This window comes from Nicotiana tomentosiformis, chromosome 2 (genome assembly GCF_000390325.3).
Source record: "Nicotiana tomentosiformis chromosome 2, ASM39032v3, whole genome shotgun sequence".
NCBI classification, from domain to species: Eukaryota; Viridiplantae; Streptophyta; class Magnoliopsida; order Solanales; family Solanaceae; genus Nicotiana; species Nicotiana tomentosiformis.
In genome coordinates, this window is record NC_090813.1 from 918757 (window position 1) to 941010 (window position 22254).

Below are 22254 nucleotides of genomic sequence, written 5' to 3' on the forward strand. Positions count from 1 at the left end.
ATTAATTTCTTTCTAGAAAAGTATATCAATATCTATTGTAGCAAACAATGAAGATAATAAATAAACGGATTTATAAAGTGGGTACTAGGAGCAAATCCCCAATTTTTTTAATAATTTGCACATTTTGTATTGAAATTTGTTTTTTAATGAGAAAATGTTTGTAATTTCTGTTATATAAAAGTAGAGGTTTAAATATATTCTAGCTATAATTACAAAGATACTCCAGTGCAATACAACATTTTTCCCTCTATTGAATTCTTCATTAGCCAATGGGTTTTTAGGTTGAAATGATTAGAAATTATGTTGGAGACTTTTAGGACCCGTTTGTCCATAAATAATTTTTTTTTCTTTTTTGAATTCTTTTTCCAAAGATGTGTTTGTTCATGAACTTTTGTAAGTTTTTAAAAAAAATTCGAAATCCACTCACAAAGCTGCAAGATTTTTTCTAGTGAAATGCAATGACCAAATATAATTTTAAATTCCAAATACCATTTTTCAATTTAACTCCAAATACTAAATTTTTTCAAAACTTACAATTTTTATGTCCAAACACCTATTTAAGTTGGAAAGAAACATGCAGTTTAAGTGAGCGTTTGGACTTAAGAATTGTAAAATTCCAAAAAAAATGAAAAATTTTCAAATAAAAATGATATTTGAAAATTAGAGTTGTGTTTAGACATGAATATAATTTTGGGTTGTTTTTGAAGTTTTGTGAGTGATCTGAGTGAAAATTTTGAAAAATAACTTTTTGGAGTTTTTCATATTTTTGAAAAATTCCAAAATTTATTTTCAAGTGAAAATTAGAAATTTTATGACCAAACACTGATTTCGAACAAAAATAAAAAAAATTCAAAAAAATGAAAAAATTCTTATCTCCAAACGGACTCTAAATCTATCAATTTGAAGTAAATATTGAATAAAAATAAGTATTTTTTGGTTGGTGGAAAAGACAAGGAGACAAGAAGAAGGGTGGAAGAAGGGGGTAAAGGACATGGTGATGTAGTCCAGGGGCGAAGAACCTTGGACAAAGAGACATCCCCTATTACCACAAACTTCAACACCTTGTCCCCACTTTATTAAGTAATTCACTGAATCCAACCCCACTTTCTCTACCTTTTCTCTCTAATCTAACATAATTAGACATATAATACCTCATTAGTATCAAACAACCAAAATTTTAAATCAAGAAAACAAATATCCACAACTCATTTCCTTTCATTCTTTTCAATACTGCTACATTTCTTTTTTCACCCTTTCCTCATTCCTCTCCCCTATACCAAATCTTGTGCTTAATTTTCTTGTGTTTCTTTCCTTTCCACCATATCCTTCAGTATACAATTTAACATATAGCTCGTTGAAGAGAAACTACTTGCTGATACAACTCATCAATATATTTACTGGAGGTTTACATTTCTCTGCCCCTTCAAAGAAAGACAAGATTTTGAGGAAATCACAAGATCCAAAATCAAATTTGAAGAGATTGGTTCAAGTCAAAGAAGTACAAGCATCAAACACAAAATTGTATAGATTAATCCGAATTCGCAGCCTTGGAATCTAGCTTGCACATGGAATCATCTGAAGCTAAATTGAGGTCCAACAACGGCTTTATTAATTTGGAACATAAGTATTTCAGCAACATTATGGATTTGAAAAGAGTAAACAACTCTGCTGCTGTCCAAAGAAAGATCAATGTACAAGGAAAGAAGACGGACTATAGCAGTTCATTCAAACAAGAGAATAGCAAAAGAATGTTATCAATGAGTTATTTCAGCTTAGAGTCAGTGCTTCTGCTCCTTTGTCTCACAGCATCTTTGCTACTTCTGCCATTGATTCTTCCACCATTGCCCCCACCACCTTTCTTGTTGCTGCTTCTCCCCATTTTCATACTGCTTCTTCTCATGATCTTAGCATTCATGCCTAATTCTAATGTTCGAAATGTGACACATTCATATTTGTAATGTTGCTTAGAAGAAATCATCACATCACATAGCTCTCTTGCTTTCTTATAGTGATAATACATTTTTTTCATCTCCTTACAAGTAATTTAGACTAGTTTAATTACTCTAGTTTGTAGTTCCTCAATAGTGTGAGGTTTGTGGCACCGTAAAAGAAATATGTATTAGTGTGATGACCCAATATGTCATCTTTAATTTTAAACATTCATTTCTATATTTTGAGACCTCGAATAGCGCCTTTCAGCATTCCTCGACTTGCGTGTGCAGTATATAAAATTTTATGAAAAGTTTTTATTTGAAAAATTGATTTAAATGTGAAATGGACCTTTAAAACTCATTTGAGTTGACTTTGGTCAACGTTTTGAGCAAACAGACCCAGATTAATATTTTGACAATTCTGGTAGGTATGTATCGCGATTTGGGACTTGGGCGTATGCTTGGAATCAAATTCGGAAGTTCCTAACTCGAATTATCGTCATTTAACGAAAACTAGAAACTTAAAGGCTAAAGATTTTCAAAGTTTGACCGCGGATTTGACTTTATTGATACCGGGTTCGAAACCCGATTTTAAAAATTGAAATAGCTCTGTTATGTCATTTATGACTTGTGCGCCAAATTTGAAGTCATTCCGGATTAGTTTAACACGTTTCGGCGCGAGTTTTATAAAGTGAAAAGTTTGAAAATCATAAGTCCAAATCGAGGTGTGAATTATAATTTCGATATTATTTGACGTAATTTGAGACCCCGAGTAAGTCCACGTTATGTTACGGGACTTGTTGGTATATTCGGATGGGGGTCCCGATTATCCCGAGTGTGATTCGGATCGAAATCGGATCAAATTTTGGACTTAAGCAAATTCTGAAATTTGCTGCTTCTGGTGTGTTCGCTTCTGCGAAGCCTTGGCCGCAGAAGCGGCTCCGCAAAAGCATGAAGTCCGTCACAGAAGCGAAAAGAGAGGAGCTGGTCAAGAAGCCGCAGAAGCGGAAAACTGGACGCTTCTGCGAGTCCGCAAAAGCAGACATTGCGTTCGCAGAAGCGGAAGGCAGGGCAGATGCGCATTTGGCATCGCAGAAGCGAAAATGCCTCCGCAGATGCGAGGCTTCAGCTAGCCAGTGCTTCTTCGCAAAAGCAACATTTTCAGTCGCAAAAGCAACACTGCAGATGCGGCCATTTCGTCCCAGAAGCGAAAATTGACGCAAACATAAGGGATCGAAAATCAGTCATTTTGCCATTTTTGTTTGAGTTTTAAAACCTCGGGTTTTGGGCGATTTGAAGGAGTTTTTTACGACTTCGGACTGGGTAAGTATTCCTTATCATATATTGATGATATTTCATAAGCCCATATCTATATTCATCATTTATTTCGGATTTAGATGGAAGAAATTAAAATTTTTGTAAACCTTTCCAAAAACGAAAATTTAGGATTTGAAGGTCCATTTGACATCGATATTTGATAAGTTTTATATGGTTGGACTCGTCCAGGACGCCACGGGGCGCGTCCAAGGGGTCATGGGTCGATGATGGAAAGCAGCCCATGACAGTAATGATGTATAGGCGAGGTGACGAGTGCCTATACGTCGTCAAATTGATTGTTTGCATATTTATCTAAAAATCATAAATTATTTTAAATCATGAATTAATTATTATATTAATTATTTCTCTCATACTTCTTGTCCAATACTCTGTCTTGGATTCATGCTATAATTGTCACATGCTTATTTGAATTATGTGTCTTAATTGCTACTTGACATTTAGTATATTAAATATTAAATTGCCTATTTCTCCCTGATTTCTATAATTAATTGCTACTTGTCATTACTTATTTTTTAAATAAATTATAATTATTGTATGCTTTGTTGCCTAATAATTTTTTATTATATGTGGTATTTATTGGAGTATTTTTACATTTAAGAGTTGTTTAATTATATTGATGGAGCGAGTTGCACGCCGCAACGGATTTATTTTAAGTTAATATTGTTGGAGTGGGTTGCACGCTGCAACAGATTTATTGAAAGTATATATTGTGGGAGCAGGTTGCACGCCGCAATAGAATTAAATTGAAAAATTATATTGTTGGATCGGGTTGTACGCCGCAACAGAATTATTCTAAGTTTATATTGTTGGAGCGGGTTGCACGCCGCAACAGAAATTAATTGAAGGTTTATGACTATTGGATTGACTTCAATTATTGATATGATTTACCGGTCTTACTTCTATTCCTGTTATTATCATTATTATTGCGTACGTGTTAATGTAAGCAATTTGCCTTAGCCTCGTCACTTACAGAGTACATGGGGTCGGTTGTACTTATACTACACTCTGAACTTCTTGTGTAGATACCGGAGTTGGTCCCAGTGGCGTATTGTAGATTTGCTCGGATTCGGCTATCAAAGGAGACTTGAGGTATAGCTGCACAACGTTCGCAGCTCTGAAGTCCCCTTCTACTTTATCTTAATTGTGTGCTTCCTTTTAGACAACTTTATTTTATTTAGACCCTTGTTTGTATTATTCTAGAAGCCCGTGCACTTGTGACTCCAGTTCTGGGATGGTATTTAGATATCGTATTATTTTTTGGTTGCACATTTAAATTCAGATATTATTCCGATTATTGGTTTCTATACTATTTAATTAAGGTGAATTGTTAAAAATAGTTTAAATTATTCTAACGTTGGCTTGCCTAGCAAGTGAAATGTTAGACGTCATCACGGTCCTGAAGGTGAGAATTTCGGATCGTGACAAGTTGGTATCAGAGCACTAGGTTATTTAGGTCTCACCAGTCACGAACAAGCTTAGTAGAGTCTGAAAGATTGGTACAGAGACGTCTGTACTTATCTCTTGGAGGCTATGAAGTTTAGGAACAATATCACTTCTTTCTTATTTTGTCGTGCGATTTTATTCTATCATCGATGATTGAACCTTTCTATTTTTATTTTCTCGCAGATGGAGAGAACACGTAATACATCTACCGACGGACATGGGTCAGATCCCCCGGTGGCAACTATGGCCAGTGGTAGAGGCCGAGGCTGAGGTCGTGCCAGAGGTCGAGGTAGAGGTAGAGGTAGAGCTCAGTCTAGAGCTCAAGCAGCAGCACCTGGTTTGGGGCCTCAGGTGGATTTTGAAGCAGAGGTTCCAGCTCAGACTGTACATGTTGGACCAGTTCAGGTCCCGGAAGGATTCATAGCTACTCCAGTACTTCAGGACGCTCTAGTCCGTTTGATGAGCCTAATGGAGGGTGTGGCCCATAATGGTATATTTCCAGTGGCACCAGCCGTCTCACAGGATGGGGGAGGAGCACAAACTCCCACTACTCCCACTCCAAAGCAGATGGATCCCCAGTATCAGACTCCAGCAGTCCTGCCAGTTAGGATAGTTCAGCCAGTTATTGCGGCACAGGTCGGTGATAGACTCGCCATGTCTTCTGAGGCCTTATTGAGATTGGACAAGTTTACTAAGCTCTTTCCAGTTCACTTCAGTGGTACACCTTCTGAGGACCCACATGATTATCTTGACCGCTGCCATTAGGTGCTGCAGAACATGGGAATAGTTGAAAGCAACAGAGTCGATTTTGCTGTGTTTCAGATGACTGGTTCCGCCAAGAGGTGGTGGAGAGATTATGTACTTGCTAGACCAGCAAATTCTCCTGCACTTACTTGGGAGTAGTTCTCACAACTATTTCTGGAGAAGTTTGTTCCTATCACACTGAGAGAGGAATACTGCAGGCAGTTTGAGCGTCTCCAGCAGGGTAGTATGACCGTTACCCAGTATGAGACCCGATTTGTGGACTTAGCACATCATGCCATCGTCTTGCTTCCTACTAAAAAGGAGAGGGTGAAAAGATTCATTGATGGACTCACTTATACTATCAGACTTCAGATGGCCAATGAGAAAAGGAGTGATATTTCCTTCCAGACAACTGTGAATATTGCTAGGCGGATCGAGTTAGTTCATACTTAGGAGAGAGGGCCAGTGTCAGATAAGAGGCCCCGTCATTCCGGTAATTTCAGAGGTGCCTCATCTGGAGGCAGGGATACTTATGGTAGGGATCATCCTTCCAGGCCATTTTATTCAGCACTTCAGGCATCTCACGGTGCTTCAGAGAGTCATGGTCCTATTATGCCTTACTCTGGGCAGCCAACATTTAGTGCACATTCAGCTTCTATCAGTGCACCACAGCTCCAGAGTCATTGCAGCGGTTATCCGGCCCATTCGGGTAAGCTTCAGCTTTAGCAACCACCACAACAGGATGGGTGTTATGAGTGTGGGAACATTGGTCATATCAGGAGGTATTTCCCTAGGTTGTCGAGCAACAGATCTCAGTAGGATTCTCGTGCCATCATACCGGCACCAGTTGCTCCACCGCCTATCCGGCCAGCTAGGGGCAGGGGTCAGACAGTTAGAGGTGGAGGTCAGGTTGTTAGAGGTGGAGGCCAGCCAGTTAGAGGCCGTCCCAGAGATACAGCTTCGAGTGGTGGGGACCAACCTTTTATGCTTTTTCAGCTAGGCCTGAGGCCGAGTCATCAGATGCCATAATCACATGTATTGTTCCAGTTTTCCATAGAGATGCTTCAGTTTAATTTGATCCAGGATCTACTTATTCATATGTGTCCTTCTACTTTGCTTCATATTTGGTTGTGCCTTGTGATTCTCTGAGTGCTTCTGTGTGTGTGTCCACTCCGGTGGGAGATTCTATTGTGGTAGATCATGTCTATCGTTCGTGTGTGGTTGCTATTGGGAGTCTTGAGACTAGCGTGGATCTTCTACTTCTTGATATGGTAGATTTTGATGTTATCTTAGGAATGGATAGGCTGTCACCTTATCATGCTATACTGGACTGTCATGCCAAAATGGTGACCTTAGCCATGCCGGGGTTACCTCGAATATAGTGGAAAAGGATTCCTGTCCATTCCACCAGCAAGGTTATCTCTTATGTGAAAGCTCGTCGTATGGTCGAGAAGGGGTGTCTAGCTTATTTGGCTTATATTCGCGATCCTAGTGTAAATGTTCCTTCTATGGATTCAGTCCCAATTGTCCGTGAGTTTCCAGATGTATTTCCTGCAGATTTGCCGGGGATGCCACCCGATAGAGATATTGAATTCTGTATTGATTAGGCTCCGGGAACCCAGCCCATTTCTATTCCACCATATCGTATGGCCCTGCCAGAACTAAAAGAATTGAAGGAGCAGTTACAAGACTTGCTTGACCAGGGATTCGTTAGACCCAGCGTCTCCCCTTGGGTTGCAACAGAGTTATTTGTAAAGAAGAAAGATGGTTCAATGAGGATGCGTATAGATTATTGGCAGTTAAACAAGGCTACTATCAAGAACAAGTATCCGTTGCCAAGAGTTGATGACTTATTCGATCAACTTCATGCCAAGGTGTTTTCAAAGATCGATTTGAGGTCCGAATACCATCAGTTGAAGATTAGGGCATCCGATGTCCCTAAGACAGCTTTTCGGACTCGGTATGGCATTACGAATTCCTAGTGATGTCATTTGGGTTGACAAATGCCCCAATAACATTTATGGATTTGATGAATCGGGTATTCAAGCCCTATTTGGATTCTTTCGTAGTTGTATTAATTGATGATATCTTGATTTACTCCAGCAGTCAAGAGGAGCATGAGAAGAATCTTTGGATTGTGCTTCAGACTTTGAAGAATAATCAATTATATGCCAAATTTTCAAAATGTGAATTTTGGTTAGACTCAGTTGCCTTTTTGGGGCATGTTGTATCGGCAGAAGGCATAAAAGTAGATCCTAAGAAGATTGAGGTAGTTAAGAATTGGCCTAGACCTACTTCAGCTACACAGATCCAGAGTTTTCTGGGTTTGACAGGTTATTATCGCCGGTTTATGGAGAGGTTTTCATCTATAGCATTCCCACTGACCAAATTGACCCAGAAGGGTGCCCCATTCAGATGGTCAGACGAGTGTGAGTTGAGCTTTCGGAAGCTCAAGACTGCTTTGACTACAACGCAGTGTTGGTAGTGCCCACAAGTTCAGGATCTTATACGGTGTATTGTGATGCATCTCGCATTGGGCTTGGTGCAGTATTAATGCAAGATGGAAGGGTGATTGCATATGCGTCGCGGCAATTGAAAGTTCATGAGAATAACTATCCTGTTCATGACCTAGAATTGGCAGCCATTGTTCATGCGCTGAAGATTTGGAGGCATTACCTTTATGGTGTCTCGTGTGAGGTATTTACTGATCATCATAGCATATACTATCTGTTCAAACAAAAAGATCTCAATTTGAGGCAGAGAAGATGGTTGGAGCTATTGAAAGACTATGATATCACCATTTTGTATCACCCCGAAAATGCCAATGTGGTAGTTGATGCTTTGAGTAGAAAGGTTGTGAGTATGGGCAGCCTTGCGTATATTCCGATTGGTGAGAGGCCGTTAGCTGCAGATGTTTAGATTTTGGCCAATCAGTTCGTGAGGTTAGATGTTTCAGAGTCCAGTCGGATTCTAGCTTGCATAGTCGCTCAGTCTTCCTTGTATGAGCTCATCAGATAGCGATACTATGATGATCCCCATTTGCTTGTCCTTAAGGACACGGTGCGGCACGGTGGTGCTAAGCAGGCTGCTGTGGGAGATGATGGAGTTTTGCGGATCCATGGTCGTATCTGTGTGTCTAATATAGATGGGCTTCGTGAGTTAATTCTTGAAGAGGCCCACAGTTCCCGGTATTTTATTCATCCGGGTGTCGCCAAAATGTATCAAGATTTACGGCAACATTATTGGTGGAGGAGAATGAAAAAGGATATAGTTGCATATGTAGCTCGGTGTCTGAATTGTCAGCAAGTCAAGTACGAGTATCAGAGACTTGGTGGTCTGCTTCAGAAGTTAGAAATTCCTGAGTGAAAGTGCGAGCGTATCACTATGGACTTTGTTGTTGGGCTCCCACGAACTCAGAGAAAGTTTGATGCAGTATGGGTCATTGTGGACAGGTTAACCAAGTCAGCACATTTCATTCCAGTAGCAGTTACCTATTCTTTAGAGTGATTAGCTGAGATTTATAAGTGCGAGATTGTCCGCCTTCACGGTGTGCCCATGTCTATCATTTTTTATCGAGGTACGCAGTTCACCTCACACTTCTGGAGGGTTGTACAATGTGAGTTAGGCACGTAGGTTGAGTTGAGTACATCATTTATCCACAGACAAACGGACAATCAGAGTGCACTATTCAGATACAGGAAGATATGCTTCGCGCTTGTGTTATAGACTTTGGAGGTTCTTGGGATCAGTTCTTACCACTTGCGGAGTTTGCCTATAATAACAGCTACCAGTCGAGCATTCAGATGTCTCTGTATGAAGCATTATATGGGAGGCGATGTCGTTCGCCATTTGGCTGGTTTGAACCAGGAGAGGCTCGGTTGTTGGGTACCGATTTGGTACAGGATGCCTTGGATAAGGTCAAGATTATTCAGGATCGACTTCACACTGCTCAGTCTAGGAACAAGAGTTATGCCGACCGTAAAGTTCGTGACGTTGCATTCATGGCAGGAGAAAGAGTATTGCTCCGGGTTTCACCTATGAAAGGTGCAATGAAATTCAGAAAGAAGGGAAAGTTGAGCCTTAGGTATATCGGACCCTTTAAAATTCTTGAAAGGGTGGGTAAAGTAGCCTACAGGCTTGCACTACCACCTAGTTTATCAGTACTTCATCCGGTGTTTCATGTATCCATGCTCCGGAAATACCATGGTGATTCGTCTCATGTATTAGATTTCAAGTCAGTCCAATTGGACAAAGATTTGACTTATAAAGAGGAGTCGGTAGCTATTCTAGCCCGGCAAGTCCGACAGTTGAGGTCTTGGAGTTATCCTTTAGTTCGGGTGCAATGGAGAGGTCAGTCGATTGAGGCAACTACCTGGGAGTCCGAGTCGGACATGCGCAGTAAATATACACACCTTTTCACCAGCTCAGGTAGTTTTCTAATTCCGTTCGAGGACGAACGTTTGTTTTCGAGGTGGAGAATGTGATGACCCAATATATCATCTTTAATTTTAAACATTTATTTATGTGTTCTAAGACCTCGAATAGCACCTTTCAGCATTCCTCGACTTACGGGTGCAGTCCGTAAATGTTTATGTGAAAAATTGATTTAAATGTAAAATAGAGCTTCAAAACTTATTTGAGTTGACTTTGGTCAATGTTTTGAGCAAACGGATCCGGATCAGTATTTTGACAGTTCCTGTAGATCCGTATCGCGATTTGGGACTTGGGCATATCTCTAGAATCGAATTCGGAGGTCCCTAGCTCGAATTATCACCATTTAACGAAAACTAAAAATTTAAAGGCTAAAGATTTTCAAAGTTTGACCGCGGATTTGACTTTATTGATATCGGGGTCGGAACCCGATTCTAAAAATTAAAATAGCTTTGTTATGTCATTTATGACTTGTGCGCCAAATTTGAAGTCATTCTGGATCCGTTTAACACGTTTCGGCGCGGGTTTTGTAAAGTGAAAAGTTTGAAACTTATAAGTCCAAATCGAGGTGTGAATTGTAATTTCGATGTTATTTGACGTGATTTGAGACCCCGAGTAAGTCTGCGTTATGTTACGGGACTTGTTGGTATATTCGGATGAGGTCCCGAGTACCCCGAGTGTGATTCAGATCGAAATCAGATCAAATTTTGGATTTAAGCAAATTGTCGAATTTGCTGCTTCTCGTGTGTTCGCTTCTGCAAAGCCTTGGCCGCAGAAGCGCGAAGTCCATCACAGAAGCGAAAGCAAAGGAACTGGGCAAGAAGCCACAGAAGCGGAAAACTAGACGCTTTTGCGAGTCCGCAGAAGCGGACATTGCGTTTCTCAGAAGCGGAAGGCAGCACAAATGCGCATTTGGCATCGCAGAAGCGAAAATGCCTCCGCAGATGTGAGGCTTCAGCTGGCCAGTGCTTCTTCACAGAAGAGTAATTTTCAGTCGTAAAAGTGATGTCGCAGATGCGGCCATTTCGTCGCAGAAGCAAAAATTGACTCAAACATAAGGGATCGAAAATCAGTCATTTCGCCATTACTGCATGAGTGTTTGAAGGAGTGTTTGAAGGAGTTTTTGAAGGCGTTTTTCACGGCTTTGGACTGGGTAAGTGTTCCTTATCATATATTGATGATATTTTATAAGTCCATGTCTATATTCATTATTTATTTCTGATTTAGATGGAAGAAATTGAAATTTTTGTAAAACTTTTCAAAAATAAAAATTTAGGATTTGAAGGTCCATTTGACATCGGAATTTGATAATTTTTGTATGGTTGGACTCGTCTTGAAACAGGTGTTCAGATTTCGTGAGTTTTTCCAAGATTCGATATATGGGCCCTACTGTTGATTTTTTTTCAAAAGAATTTTAGATTTTAATTCGGAAAATTAGTAATTTAATATGAAATTAATTCCTACGATTCGTGTTGAGTATATTGAATTATTTGTGACTAGATTTGAAACTTTCGGACACCAATTCGCGAGGCAAAGGTTTATTTAAATCTTGAATTTGGTTGCGAAGCAAGGTAAGTATCGTGGTTAATCTTGACTTGAGGGAATAGAACCCTTGAATTATTTGTTAAGTGAATTTCCATGACCCCTTGGACGCGCTCCGTGGCATCCTGGCCAGCCTCCCAACGCCTGTCACCACGGTCGGCCCTGTGGTCTCGGCAGCTCCAAGTGACAAGCGCGCATGTGCCTCTGTCGCCCCACCGATAGCCATCGCCAGCGCCCATCCACAGGCAGATGCCAACAGCGCCGCGCACATAGACAATGCCGCGCGCGCAGACCCTGATGCTAAAGACAAAGTTGCTGCCAACGGACTTGTTGCTGCTTTGTAGAAGACTAAGTCCTTTTCATTGTAAATATAGAGTATTTTTGTTGCATTTTCTTTAAGTGTGATTTTCCAGCTTTCATAGATCTAGTCATGTAACTTTGGTTTATTTTTTTTAAGCATTATTAAGGGGGACCAAGCAATCAAAACTTTCAAGCAAGCAAACAATTCTCTGTACTGGTGTCTCTCCCCCCCGACACCGTCTTGTTTTCTGTAATAGCTTTCATTCAATGCAATCAAGCTTTCTTTCATTCTCAATTCTCTTTTCTGCTCTCTTTCAATTGCTCATGACATTGGTTTTCCCGTACGGCACTGACAATCTAGTCTAGCGTACGGAGGGGACCTCAGTTGGCGGACAGCAACCGTACTGACATCGGTTGCCTAGCCTTACGTCGCCCTTCCAAGGAACTTCAGGAAGGCGCCGCGTAACAGTTGGTATCAGAGCCTAGGCTCGACATCGGACGAGGGATCACATTGCAATTACCACCATTTCTGACCATGGTGAATTATGGGGATCGCATCGCGACCCTTGAGGGAACGGTTGACGCATTACGGCCCATCGTGGAAATGGTGCCCGATCTAAAAACCAGCCTAGTGCAAAGGTTGGACGACCTGGACCGCAGACTCATCCAGGCCGAAGTTGACATAGAAAACATCAGCCGCGACTCTGAAGGAGACCGGCAAACAGCAGCCACAGAGGCAGCTGAAATTTTTGGTAAATTTGAGGTCCTCCAGCAGGAGCGTGCCGAGGATTTAGCCAACAGGGAACAAGAGGCAGACAGGGTGACTGCCATGCAACAAACCATTGACAACTTGACAGGCCAGCTCAATGTTGTCAATGCTGCTTTACAAGGCCTACTTCGAGGAGGCGGAAACCAATTTGGGGGTGGTGTGAACCTCGCCCCCATGGCACAAAAGCTGAAAATTCCTGAGCCAAAGCCATACAGTGGAGCTCGGAATGCCAAAGAAGTGGAAAATTTCATTTTCGACATCGAGCAATACTTCGATGCCGTGGGAAGCCTGGAAGAAGCTAAGAAGGTAGCAACTGCTGCCATGTATCTTCAGGGTGATGCCAAACTCTGGTGGCGGGTGAAGTACGAAGCCATCAAGGCAGGTGAAGATGCCCTCGACACATGGGCGGAACTGAAGGCAGCCATACGCCTACAGTTCTTCCCCGAAAATGTTGAGTACAATGCCAGGAGAAAGTTGCGGGAGCTCCGCCAGACCAAATCAGTGCGAGATTACGTGCGGGAATTCTCCGCGCTCATGCTGAAAATCCGTGACATGGGGGACAAAGACAAACTCTTCACCTTCCTGGAAGGTTGAAACCTTATGCCCGGATGGAGTTGCAGAGACAAAGGGTAGATACGTTGCCTAAGGCAATCCAAGCAGCAGAGTGCCTTGGGGATTACCAAGTGGAAGCCCGGAAGGATAGGCCTCAACAGCTTGTCCGAGGAGGATACAAAGGGGGCCAACCAAACACTGGTGGCCCTAGCAGAAGTTGAGGAGACCGGAGTGCACCCAAATCCAAGGCTCCCTCTTCCGGCAGTACTAGTGCTGTATCTAACAACAATGATCGGGGGAGGAAGCCCTCCTCAGGATGTCATCATTGCGGCGGACCGCATTGGAATAATGAATGCCCACATGCACAGATGAACGCCCATCAAGCTTTTGAGGATGGGACGGATGACGACGCCGATGATGCGGACCAGACCGAGCCAGTAGGTGCATTCAATGCAATTGTTGGCTCCATTTCTGAGTCCTTAGTAGGAACCAGTGCCGGTATCCGCAAGAAGAAGGACCCCTGTCCAATTGTTAGGAAAGGAAATAAGAAGACGAATTTGAGGACTCCTCCTCATCAAGAGAGGACCTTAATGTTCGTTGACATGAAGGTAAATGGCAGGCCCATTCGGGCAATGATAGACACGGGTGCCACCCACAACTACATAGCCTCGACTCAGGTGGAGCGTCTTGGACTAGTTGTAGGAAAGGGCAAAGGTCGTGTGAAGGCTATCAACTCACCACCTCAACCAGTAGGTGGAATAGCCAAAGAAGTACCAGTGAAGCTTGGCCCTTATGAAGGAAAGTTCAACCGGCACGTAGTGATCATAGATGACTTTGAGTTAATAGTGGGGTTGGAATTCCTGAGACAGACCAATACCATGCCCGCACCGTATACAGACATGCTACTGATGATGGGGGCAAATGGGGCCAAGCCCTGCATTATTCCGTGCATTCCCATGAAGATGGCAGCCGAGAACATCTCGGCCTTGCAGTTGAAAAAGGGGTAAAAAGACATGAACCCACGTTCCTGGCCACCCTCTGCATGGAAGATATAGAACGCTCCTCGGGTCCCATTCCTGCACCCGTGAAGGAGTTGCTTCTGGAATTTGAAGACATCATGCCACAAGACATGCCAAAGCGCCTTCCGCCTAGGCGAACTGTGGACCATGAGATTGAGTTGGTGCCGGGTGCGAAGCCATCTGCCCGGGCGCCGTACAGAATGTCACAACCCGAACTCTCCAAGCTTCGGAGACAATTGATGGAAATGCTAGACACAGGGATCATTATTCCCTCCAAGTCCCCATACGGGTCCCCTATGCTATTCCAAAAGAAACATGATGGTAGTTTACGACTCTGTGTGGATTACCGGGCTCTAAACAAAATCACCGTGAAAAACAAGTATCCTATTCCGTTAATGGCAGACTTGTTTGATAGACTGGGTGGTGCGATGGTATTCACCAAAATAGACCTGAGGACAGGTTATTAGCAAGTTTGGATTGCAGATGGTGATGAGCACAAGACGACCTGTGTGACAAGATATGGGTCGTACGACTTCCTGGTTATGCCCTTTGGCTTGACTAATGCGCCAGCCACATTTTGCACCCTGATGAACCAAGTATTCCGAGAATACATTGATGAATTCGTCGTGGTTTATTTGGATGACATTATGGTATATAGCCAGACACTGGAAGAACACCTGGATCATTTGCGGAAGGTCCTAACCTGATTGCGGGAGCACGAATTATATGCGAAGCTTTCCAAGTGCTCCTTTGCTCAAAAACAAATTGACTTCCTCGGACATGTCATCGAGGAAGGGAGGATCAAGATGGACCAGCAAAAGATTCAGGCCATTACAGAATGGCCGCCTCCTAAGGATATACATGTCTTGAGGTCGTTCCTTGGTCTATGCAACTTCTATCGGCGTTTTGTGAAAAGTTACTCCCTCATTGCAGTGCCGCTAACAGAACTTCTCAAGAAGGCCACCCCGTGGGATTGGGGCCCCAAGCGGGCAGAGGCCTTCGACGCATTGAAGATGGCTATGTCTAGTAGCCCAGTCTTGGCCCTCCCTGACTTGGCCAAGCCATTCGAAGTGCAAACGGATGCCTCCGACTATGCACTTGGTTGAGTATTGCTACAAGAAGGGCATCTCGTAGCGTACGAGAGCCGGAAACTGAAGGATGCAGAGCGGCGCTATGCCGCTCATGAGAAAGAATTATTGGCTGTCGTTCATTGCTTACGCCTTTGGAGGCATTATCTACTGGGAGCCCCATTCGTGGTCAAGACAGACAACACAGCCGTTAGCCATTTCATGACCCAGCCAAAGCTGAATGGTCGACAGGCTAGGTGGCAGGAACTCCTAGCGGAATTTCACTTCAACCTGGAGTACCGAAGTGGAAAGACCAATCATGTTGCTGATGCACTCAGTCGGAGGGCTGATCTAGCATCGATGTGTGTACTCGCCGCCCTAAAGGGAAGAGAAGTCACCACCACCATAAAAGACCGGATACAGGATCTACTCATCAAGGATCCTACTGCACAGTATTTGGTTGATTTGGTAGGACAGGGCAAGACTCGCCAGTTCTACACCGAAGATAGCTTCCTGAAGGTGAAAGGGAACCGACTTTATGTTCCTAAAGGAGGAGATCTGCGACGGGCTCTTCTTGCAGAATGCCACGATACTTTGTGGGCCGGTCATCCCGGCGAGGAACGCACCATGGCATTACTTCGCCGTGCATATTATTGGCCCTAAATGGTCGATGACATCGCTCAGTATGTGAAGACTTGTCTAGTATGCCAGAAAGACAAGTCAGACCGCTTGACGCAGGCAGGGCTCTTGGAACCACTAGCTGTCCCAAAAAGACCTTGGGAAAGCGTTTCCCTGGACTTCATCACCGGATTGCCCAAGGTCAGAGATCTCACAACTATCTTGGTTGTGGTGGATCGATTTTCCAAGTATGCTACCTTTATAGCAGCCCCACAATATATATCAGCAGAAGACATAGCTCGACTATTCTTCTCTCATGTCGTCAAATATTGGGGCTTACCTAAAGACATTGTTAGTGATCGCGACTCACGCTTCACTAGCAATTTTTGGACCCAACTCTTTAAGTGCCTCGGGTCAAAATTGAGTCATAGCTCAAGTTTTCATCCGCAATCTGATGGCCAGACGGAGCGATTCAATGGCATGCTAGAGGAATATCTCTGGCACTTTGTGACCGGATCGCAGAAGAATTGGGTGAAGCTTCTGGATACTGCTCAACTGTGTTTCAATTCACAAAAGAGCTCAAGTACCAACAAAAGCGCTTTTGAAATTGTTATCGGACAGCAACCGCTACTCCCACACACAGTGAACGCACCAAATATGTCAAAATCTCCTCGGGCTGCTAGCTTCTCAAAAGAATGGAAGCAAAATTTGGAGATAGTGCGGAGCTATCTTGTCAAAGCCCAAAAGCGGATGAAGAGGCATGCTGATCAGAATCGCCGCTTTGTTGAATACCAGGTGGGAGACAAAGTGATGGTCAAAATCCCAAAGCGGTACTTGTTTGCAGGGGTCCATGACCCTCGCCTATTGCAAAAATATATTGGACCCTTGTCCATTGAAAGGCGCATTGGGAAAGTTGCATACCGGGTGGATACCCCAGCTTGATGGAAAATCCATCCTGTTTTCCATATCAGTCTCCTGAAACCTTTTTGGGAAGATATGGAGGATCCTTCACGAAGCCAACTCACAATACTAAGTATTCGAGGCCCCAATTCAACCGGGAAAAGGCGTGCTGAAGTTATTCTTGATGATCGAGTGATTCACGCCTCAAGAAAAGATCACCAGGAGTTCTTGGTGAAATGGCAGGGATGTGATGCAGAGGAGAATACTTGGGAGAGGGAACAAACCTCAAAGCCTACAAGAGCCTGATTGATGATTACCTTGCAAGGAAGGCGCCGAGGACGTCGCCAACTCAGGTGGGGGAGAATGTCATGGGCGGCTTTCCAACCATGCCCCATGACCCTTGGACGCGCCCCGTGGCGTCCTGGCCAGCCTCCCAACGCCCGTCGCCACGGTCGGCCCCGTGGTCTCGGCAGCTCCAAGTGACAAGCGCGCATGCGCCTCTGTCGCCCCACCGATAGCCATCGCCAGTGCACAGCCACAAGCAGATGCCAATAGCGCCGCGCGCATAGACAATGCCACGCGCGCAGACCCTGATGCTAAAGACAAAGTTGCTGCCAACGGACTTGTTGCTGCTTTGTAGAAGACTAAGTCCTTTTCATTGTAAATATAGAGTAGTTTTGCTGAATTTTCTTTAAGTGTGATTTTCCAGCTTTCATAGATCTAGTCATGTAACTTTGGTTTATTTTTTTTAAGCATTATTAAGGGGGACCAAGCAATCAAAACTTTCAAGCAAGCAAACAATTCTTTGTACTGGTGTCTCTCCCCCCGACACCGTCTTGTTTTCTGTAATAGCTTTCATTCAATGCAATCAAGCTTTCTTTCATTCTCAATTCTCTTTTCTGCTCTCTTTCAATTGCTCATGACATTGGTTTTCCCGTACGGCACTGATAATCTAGTCTAGCGTACGGAGGGGACCTCAGTTGGCGGACAGCAACCGTACTGACATCGGTTGCTTAGCCTTACGTCGCCCTTCCAAGGAACTTCAGGAAGGTGCCGCGTAACAGTAATGACGTATAGACGAGGTGACGAGTGCCTATACATTGTCAAATTGATTGTTTGCATATTTATCTAAAAATTATAAATTATTTTAAATTATGAATTAATTATTATATTTATTATTTCTCTCATATTCCTTGTCCAATATTATGTCTTGGATTCATGCTATAATTGTCACATGCTTATTTGAATTATGTGTCTTAATTGATATTTGATATTTAGCATATTAAATATTAAATTGCCTATTTCTCCCTGATTTCTACAATTAATTGCTACTTGTCATTACTTGTTTCCTAAATAAATCGTAATTATTGTATGCTTTATTTCCTAATAATTTCTTATTACATGTGGTATTTATTGAAGTATTTTTACATTTAAGAGTTGTTTAATTATATTGATGGAGCGGGTTGTACGCCGCAACAAATTTATTTTAAGTTGTGCAACGGATTTATTAAAAGTTTATATTGTTGGAGCGGGTTGCACGCCGTAACGGAATTAAATTAAAAGATTATATTATTGGATCGGGTTGCACGCCGCAACGGAATTATTCTAAGTTTATATTGTTGGAGCGAGTTGCACGCCGCAACAGAAATTAATTGAAGATTTATGACTGCTGGATTGACTTCAATTATTGATATGATTTACTTGTCTTATTTCTATTCTTGATATTATCATTATTATTAGGTACAGGTTAATGCAAGCAACCTGCCTTAGCCTCGTCACTACTTTGTCGAGGTTAGGCTCGGCACTTACAGAGTACATGGGGTCAGTTGTACTCATACTACACTCTGCACTTCTTATGCAGATACCGGAATTAGTCCCAACGGCGTATTGTAGATTTGCTCGGATTCAGCTATCAAAGAAAACCTGAGGTATAGCTGCACAGCGTTCGCATCTCTGAAGTCCCCTTCTACTTTATCTTAGTTGTGTGCTTCCTTTCAGACAACTTTATTTTATTCAAACCCTTGTTTGTATTATTCTAGAAGCTCATGTACTTGTGACTCTAGTTCTGGGATGGTATTTAGATATCGTATTATTTTTGGGTTGCACATTTAAATTCAGATATTATTCCGATTGTTGGTTTCTATACTATTTAATTAAGGTGAGTTGTTAAAAATAGTTTAAACTTTTCTAACGTTGGCTTACCTAGCAAGTGAATGTTAGGCGCCATCACATTCCTGAAGGTGGGAATTTCGGGTCGTGACAATTAGAAAATCGTCAAGTTCTCAAACGATGGAACAAGAGTATTTCTTCAATTTTCTACATTTCTCCCTTTGCTCAACTCTCTTTTAAGGCCATGTTCAAGATGGTGAAATATTCTTGATTCAAGAGTTTGTATATGGGCATAATACCTCAACTCAGGAGCTCTGACTTTGACATTATTTATTCTGTGTACACCAAAATTATTTTTGGTCCTAATTATTCTGAATATAGTATTTTTAGTCCTAATTATCCTGAAATTTTCAGTTTGATAGCTTTAACCCACTAAATACTCTTGAGCTTTTTGGGATCATCCACTGAATTTGAATATCTTTAACGTTCGAAGAACAAAAAAGTAAAATTCTAAGAAGTAATGTTCATACCTTCAAATTTCAATGATGCATAGCTATATAAGCAGAGATTCCCAAGTACGAGTTGTGCTAGACAATGCCTCAATGAGTCACATTCTAACAAACTTAACAAACTAAAGACACCTTCGCAAGTATAGATGTCACACAAATACTTTTTGCTGGAATAATCACCATACGGTAAGTAACTTCTTCAGGAAATTCTTCAAAGGACTCCCATTGCAGCAGCTTGTAATTACTAGCATCTAGTGGATGCATTTATTAATGAAATTTCAATTTATCTGATTAAAATACAAAAAAATGAAATAAACAAATAAAAAGCAGTGCTAATGTGGACTAATTAGAACTTGTATCCTAAACTCGATAGGATTCGAGTGTAACACGGTCAAACTTATATTTAATCAAACTTCAACTGACCGAGGATATGATCCTTGATAGGAAGGTATAGAGGTCGATGATTAGGGTGGTAGATGATGACGTCCAATCCTACTTTCTATATGAAAGTAGCACAGTTATTAGCAATAATAAACCCAACAAAGGTTAGGGTCGAATCCCACAAGGAGTAGGTGTATGTTAGAGTGTCCAAATGCGTGCAAACTTGATGATTCTTAATGTAATCTTCAAACAAAGAGTAATTGTTCAATTATGTCTACAATTACTACTAAAGTTTAACTAAGGAATTCTATCAAACACGTAGAGTGCAATTAAGATGTAGTTATAACAAAATAAGAGAAAGGTTCTAGGATTGCTTCCCCCTCGTGTAGGCTATGCTTTGGGTATACAATAGTCAATTCTAGTTAATTAAGCATGTGTTATGACCTCAATTTCTATTCTACCAACTTAATGTCTTCCAACACTTGAGAGGTTTCTACTCCAAGTTGCTCTTCCAAGACAACTAAGGCTCAATGATAAGCAATTGATTAGCCCAAGTAGAAATCACACTATTCCTAGCTAGATTTCGTTAATCAAATAGTTAACTCACTTAGTTTCTTACTAATTACTTTATACCTAAGCTAAGTTCTACTCTTTCAAGCTAGAACAAGCAAAATAGGCATGAATTTAGTGTTTGAAACCACAAAATCAATCAATAAATCATCAAGTAATTGGATAACACAATTTGGTTGTCCTCAACCAAATCAAGACTCAAACTTAGGCATCAATTCATTGAAGCTATTAAACAATTAAACTCACAAGCTAAAGCTAGCATCACAACCAAGCTAAGAAGCAGTCAAGTACAAAAACCCATGACTTCGGTTGGTACCACAACTATCCTCAAATGCATGACCCCTCAACAACTTCCAAAGACTTTAAATTTCAAAACCACATGAGTATTCAACAAAGTCAAGAAAAATTTTCAAACTATGATTCCAAAACTTCTAAAGTTATCTTTAAGTCACAAGGCCACTTTCTTTTATTCATGTGTCCCAATTGAGAAAAGAAACATTAATCACACCCGAGTTTCCATGTGCCCTCGCAAATTAAGAGAGATTCCCACACACACGTTATGATATTTTCAAAGCAAAATTGGGATATAAATAAAAAGAAGTAAGCACACCCTCTTACAAAAGAAGTTCAAATGTACAAAAATAGTGCCATAGGCTTGCCCCTCGCGTAAATCTCCACTAATGTATGTGTGCCTAGTTCGAAATCATTTAGGACTTGCGAGAAAGTATTGTAGGTTTTTGGTTGGAGGTAGGGCATCAATATGGGTAAAGTGTAATTACGACCTTTCTAAGCACTGCAATCTTGACAATTCAAAACACAATTCCTTTCAAAATTTCACCCTTTTTCAGCTAGGCAAAATGATTTAATTACACCATTAAAGCTCCTTGGTTAGCAAGGCTTTCCTTTTGTGATCATCACCTTTGTCATGAGCCTTTAGTCTTCCCTTTTTATTTCAACTCTTCTTTTTTTTTCTTTTTTTTTGGTTGCTTCACCTTCAAGTAGCTTCCACATCATACTTTTTTCACCTCCTCCCCCAAACTTAGGCTTTTGGCCTAGATTGTAATTTCAAGCGCTTAAGAAAGTCGGGGCATAAAAAGAGGATAGAATAAAAAGGGAAAAGGGATTATAATGTGGTTGATAATAAAAGGATAAATGCTTAAAAGGGTTGACTAGGATAATCTTATCAAGGGTAAGTAATTAAAGGCACAAGCGGTCCAAAGAAAGTCTAAATTTATTTTCTAAACCAAGCACAACCTAGAATTTCGCCTCGAAACACACTTGGGGTAAGTTCTAGACCACAAATTGATACAAAAGAACTCAACAACAACCTCACCTCACATGGCTCATGTACACTCAAAGCAGATATATGTATTCAAATCCCAATTAAAATACATGAACTCAAAAAGTTACCATAGCCTAAAAGCTATATAGTGACATTAAGGCTAATAATGGAACCTAAGGATCATGCCAAAAATAATCAACTCAACTACTTTCAAGAATTTTCAAAAACATGCATTTCATGAAAAGTTGTTTCAAGGAATACATCTAAGTAGTGTTGGTACCAAACAAGTCAAAAGTTGACTTTGGGACATTAAAAATATTTTCCGGTTCAAGTTGCATCTTTGGGAAAGAACGATGGCAAAGAAAACCCAAAGAGGTTTTATATATATATATATCACAAAAAAATATCAAAAAAAATTGTCCAGCATACCAGAACTCATCAATACTCTTCCCCTATAAATAAAAATTTGCATTGCCCTCAATGCAATTAAAATAAGCATAAAGGTACGCTAAGGAAATACTCCCTCAATCCAAGCGGGGTGGTATCCGAACTAATTTGAGATCCTCGACGCTAAGCTCTCCTGGATGTGGTGTCCCAATCATTCTCGTGGGGTAGTGAACGGGAGCAACTGTGTGCTCATCGGTAAGCGACTCACTCTTCACTCTGTCATTCTTGCACACTTAGTAAAATTAAGTCACTTCCTTCCTTCCAACACTCCACCTACACACACTTAAATATCAAAATCATCA

At 41.5% G+C, this 22254-nt stretch overlaps 1 protein-coding gene across 1 annotated transcript; it reads left to right on the forward strand.

Moving 5' to 3' along the window:
* Positions 1-1532: 1532 nt before the first annotated feature.
* LOC104085435 (ARGOS-like protein) lies at positions 1533-2171 on the forward strand (the record flags this gene model as incomplete). Its single annotated transcript, XM_009589453.2, has 1 exon — positions 1533-2171. A coding segment is annotated over one exon (426 nt), but the record flags the coding sequence as incomplete, so codon positions are not given.
* Positions 2172-22254: the final 20083 nt, after the last annotated feature.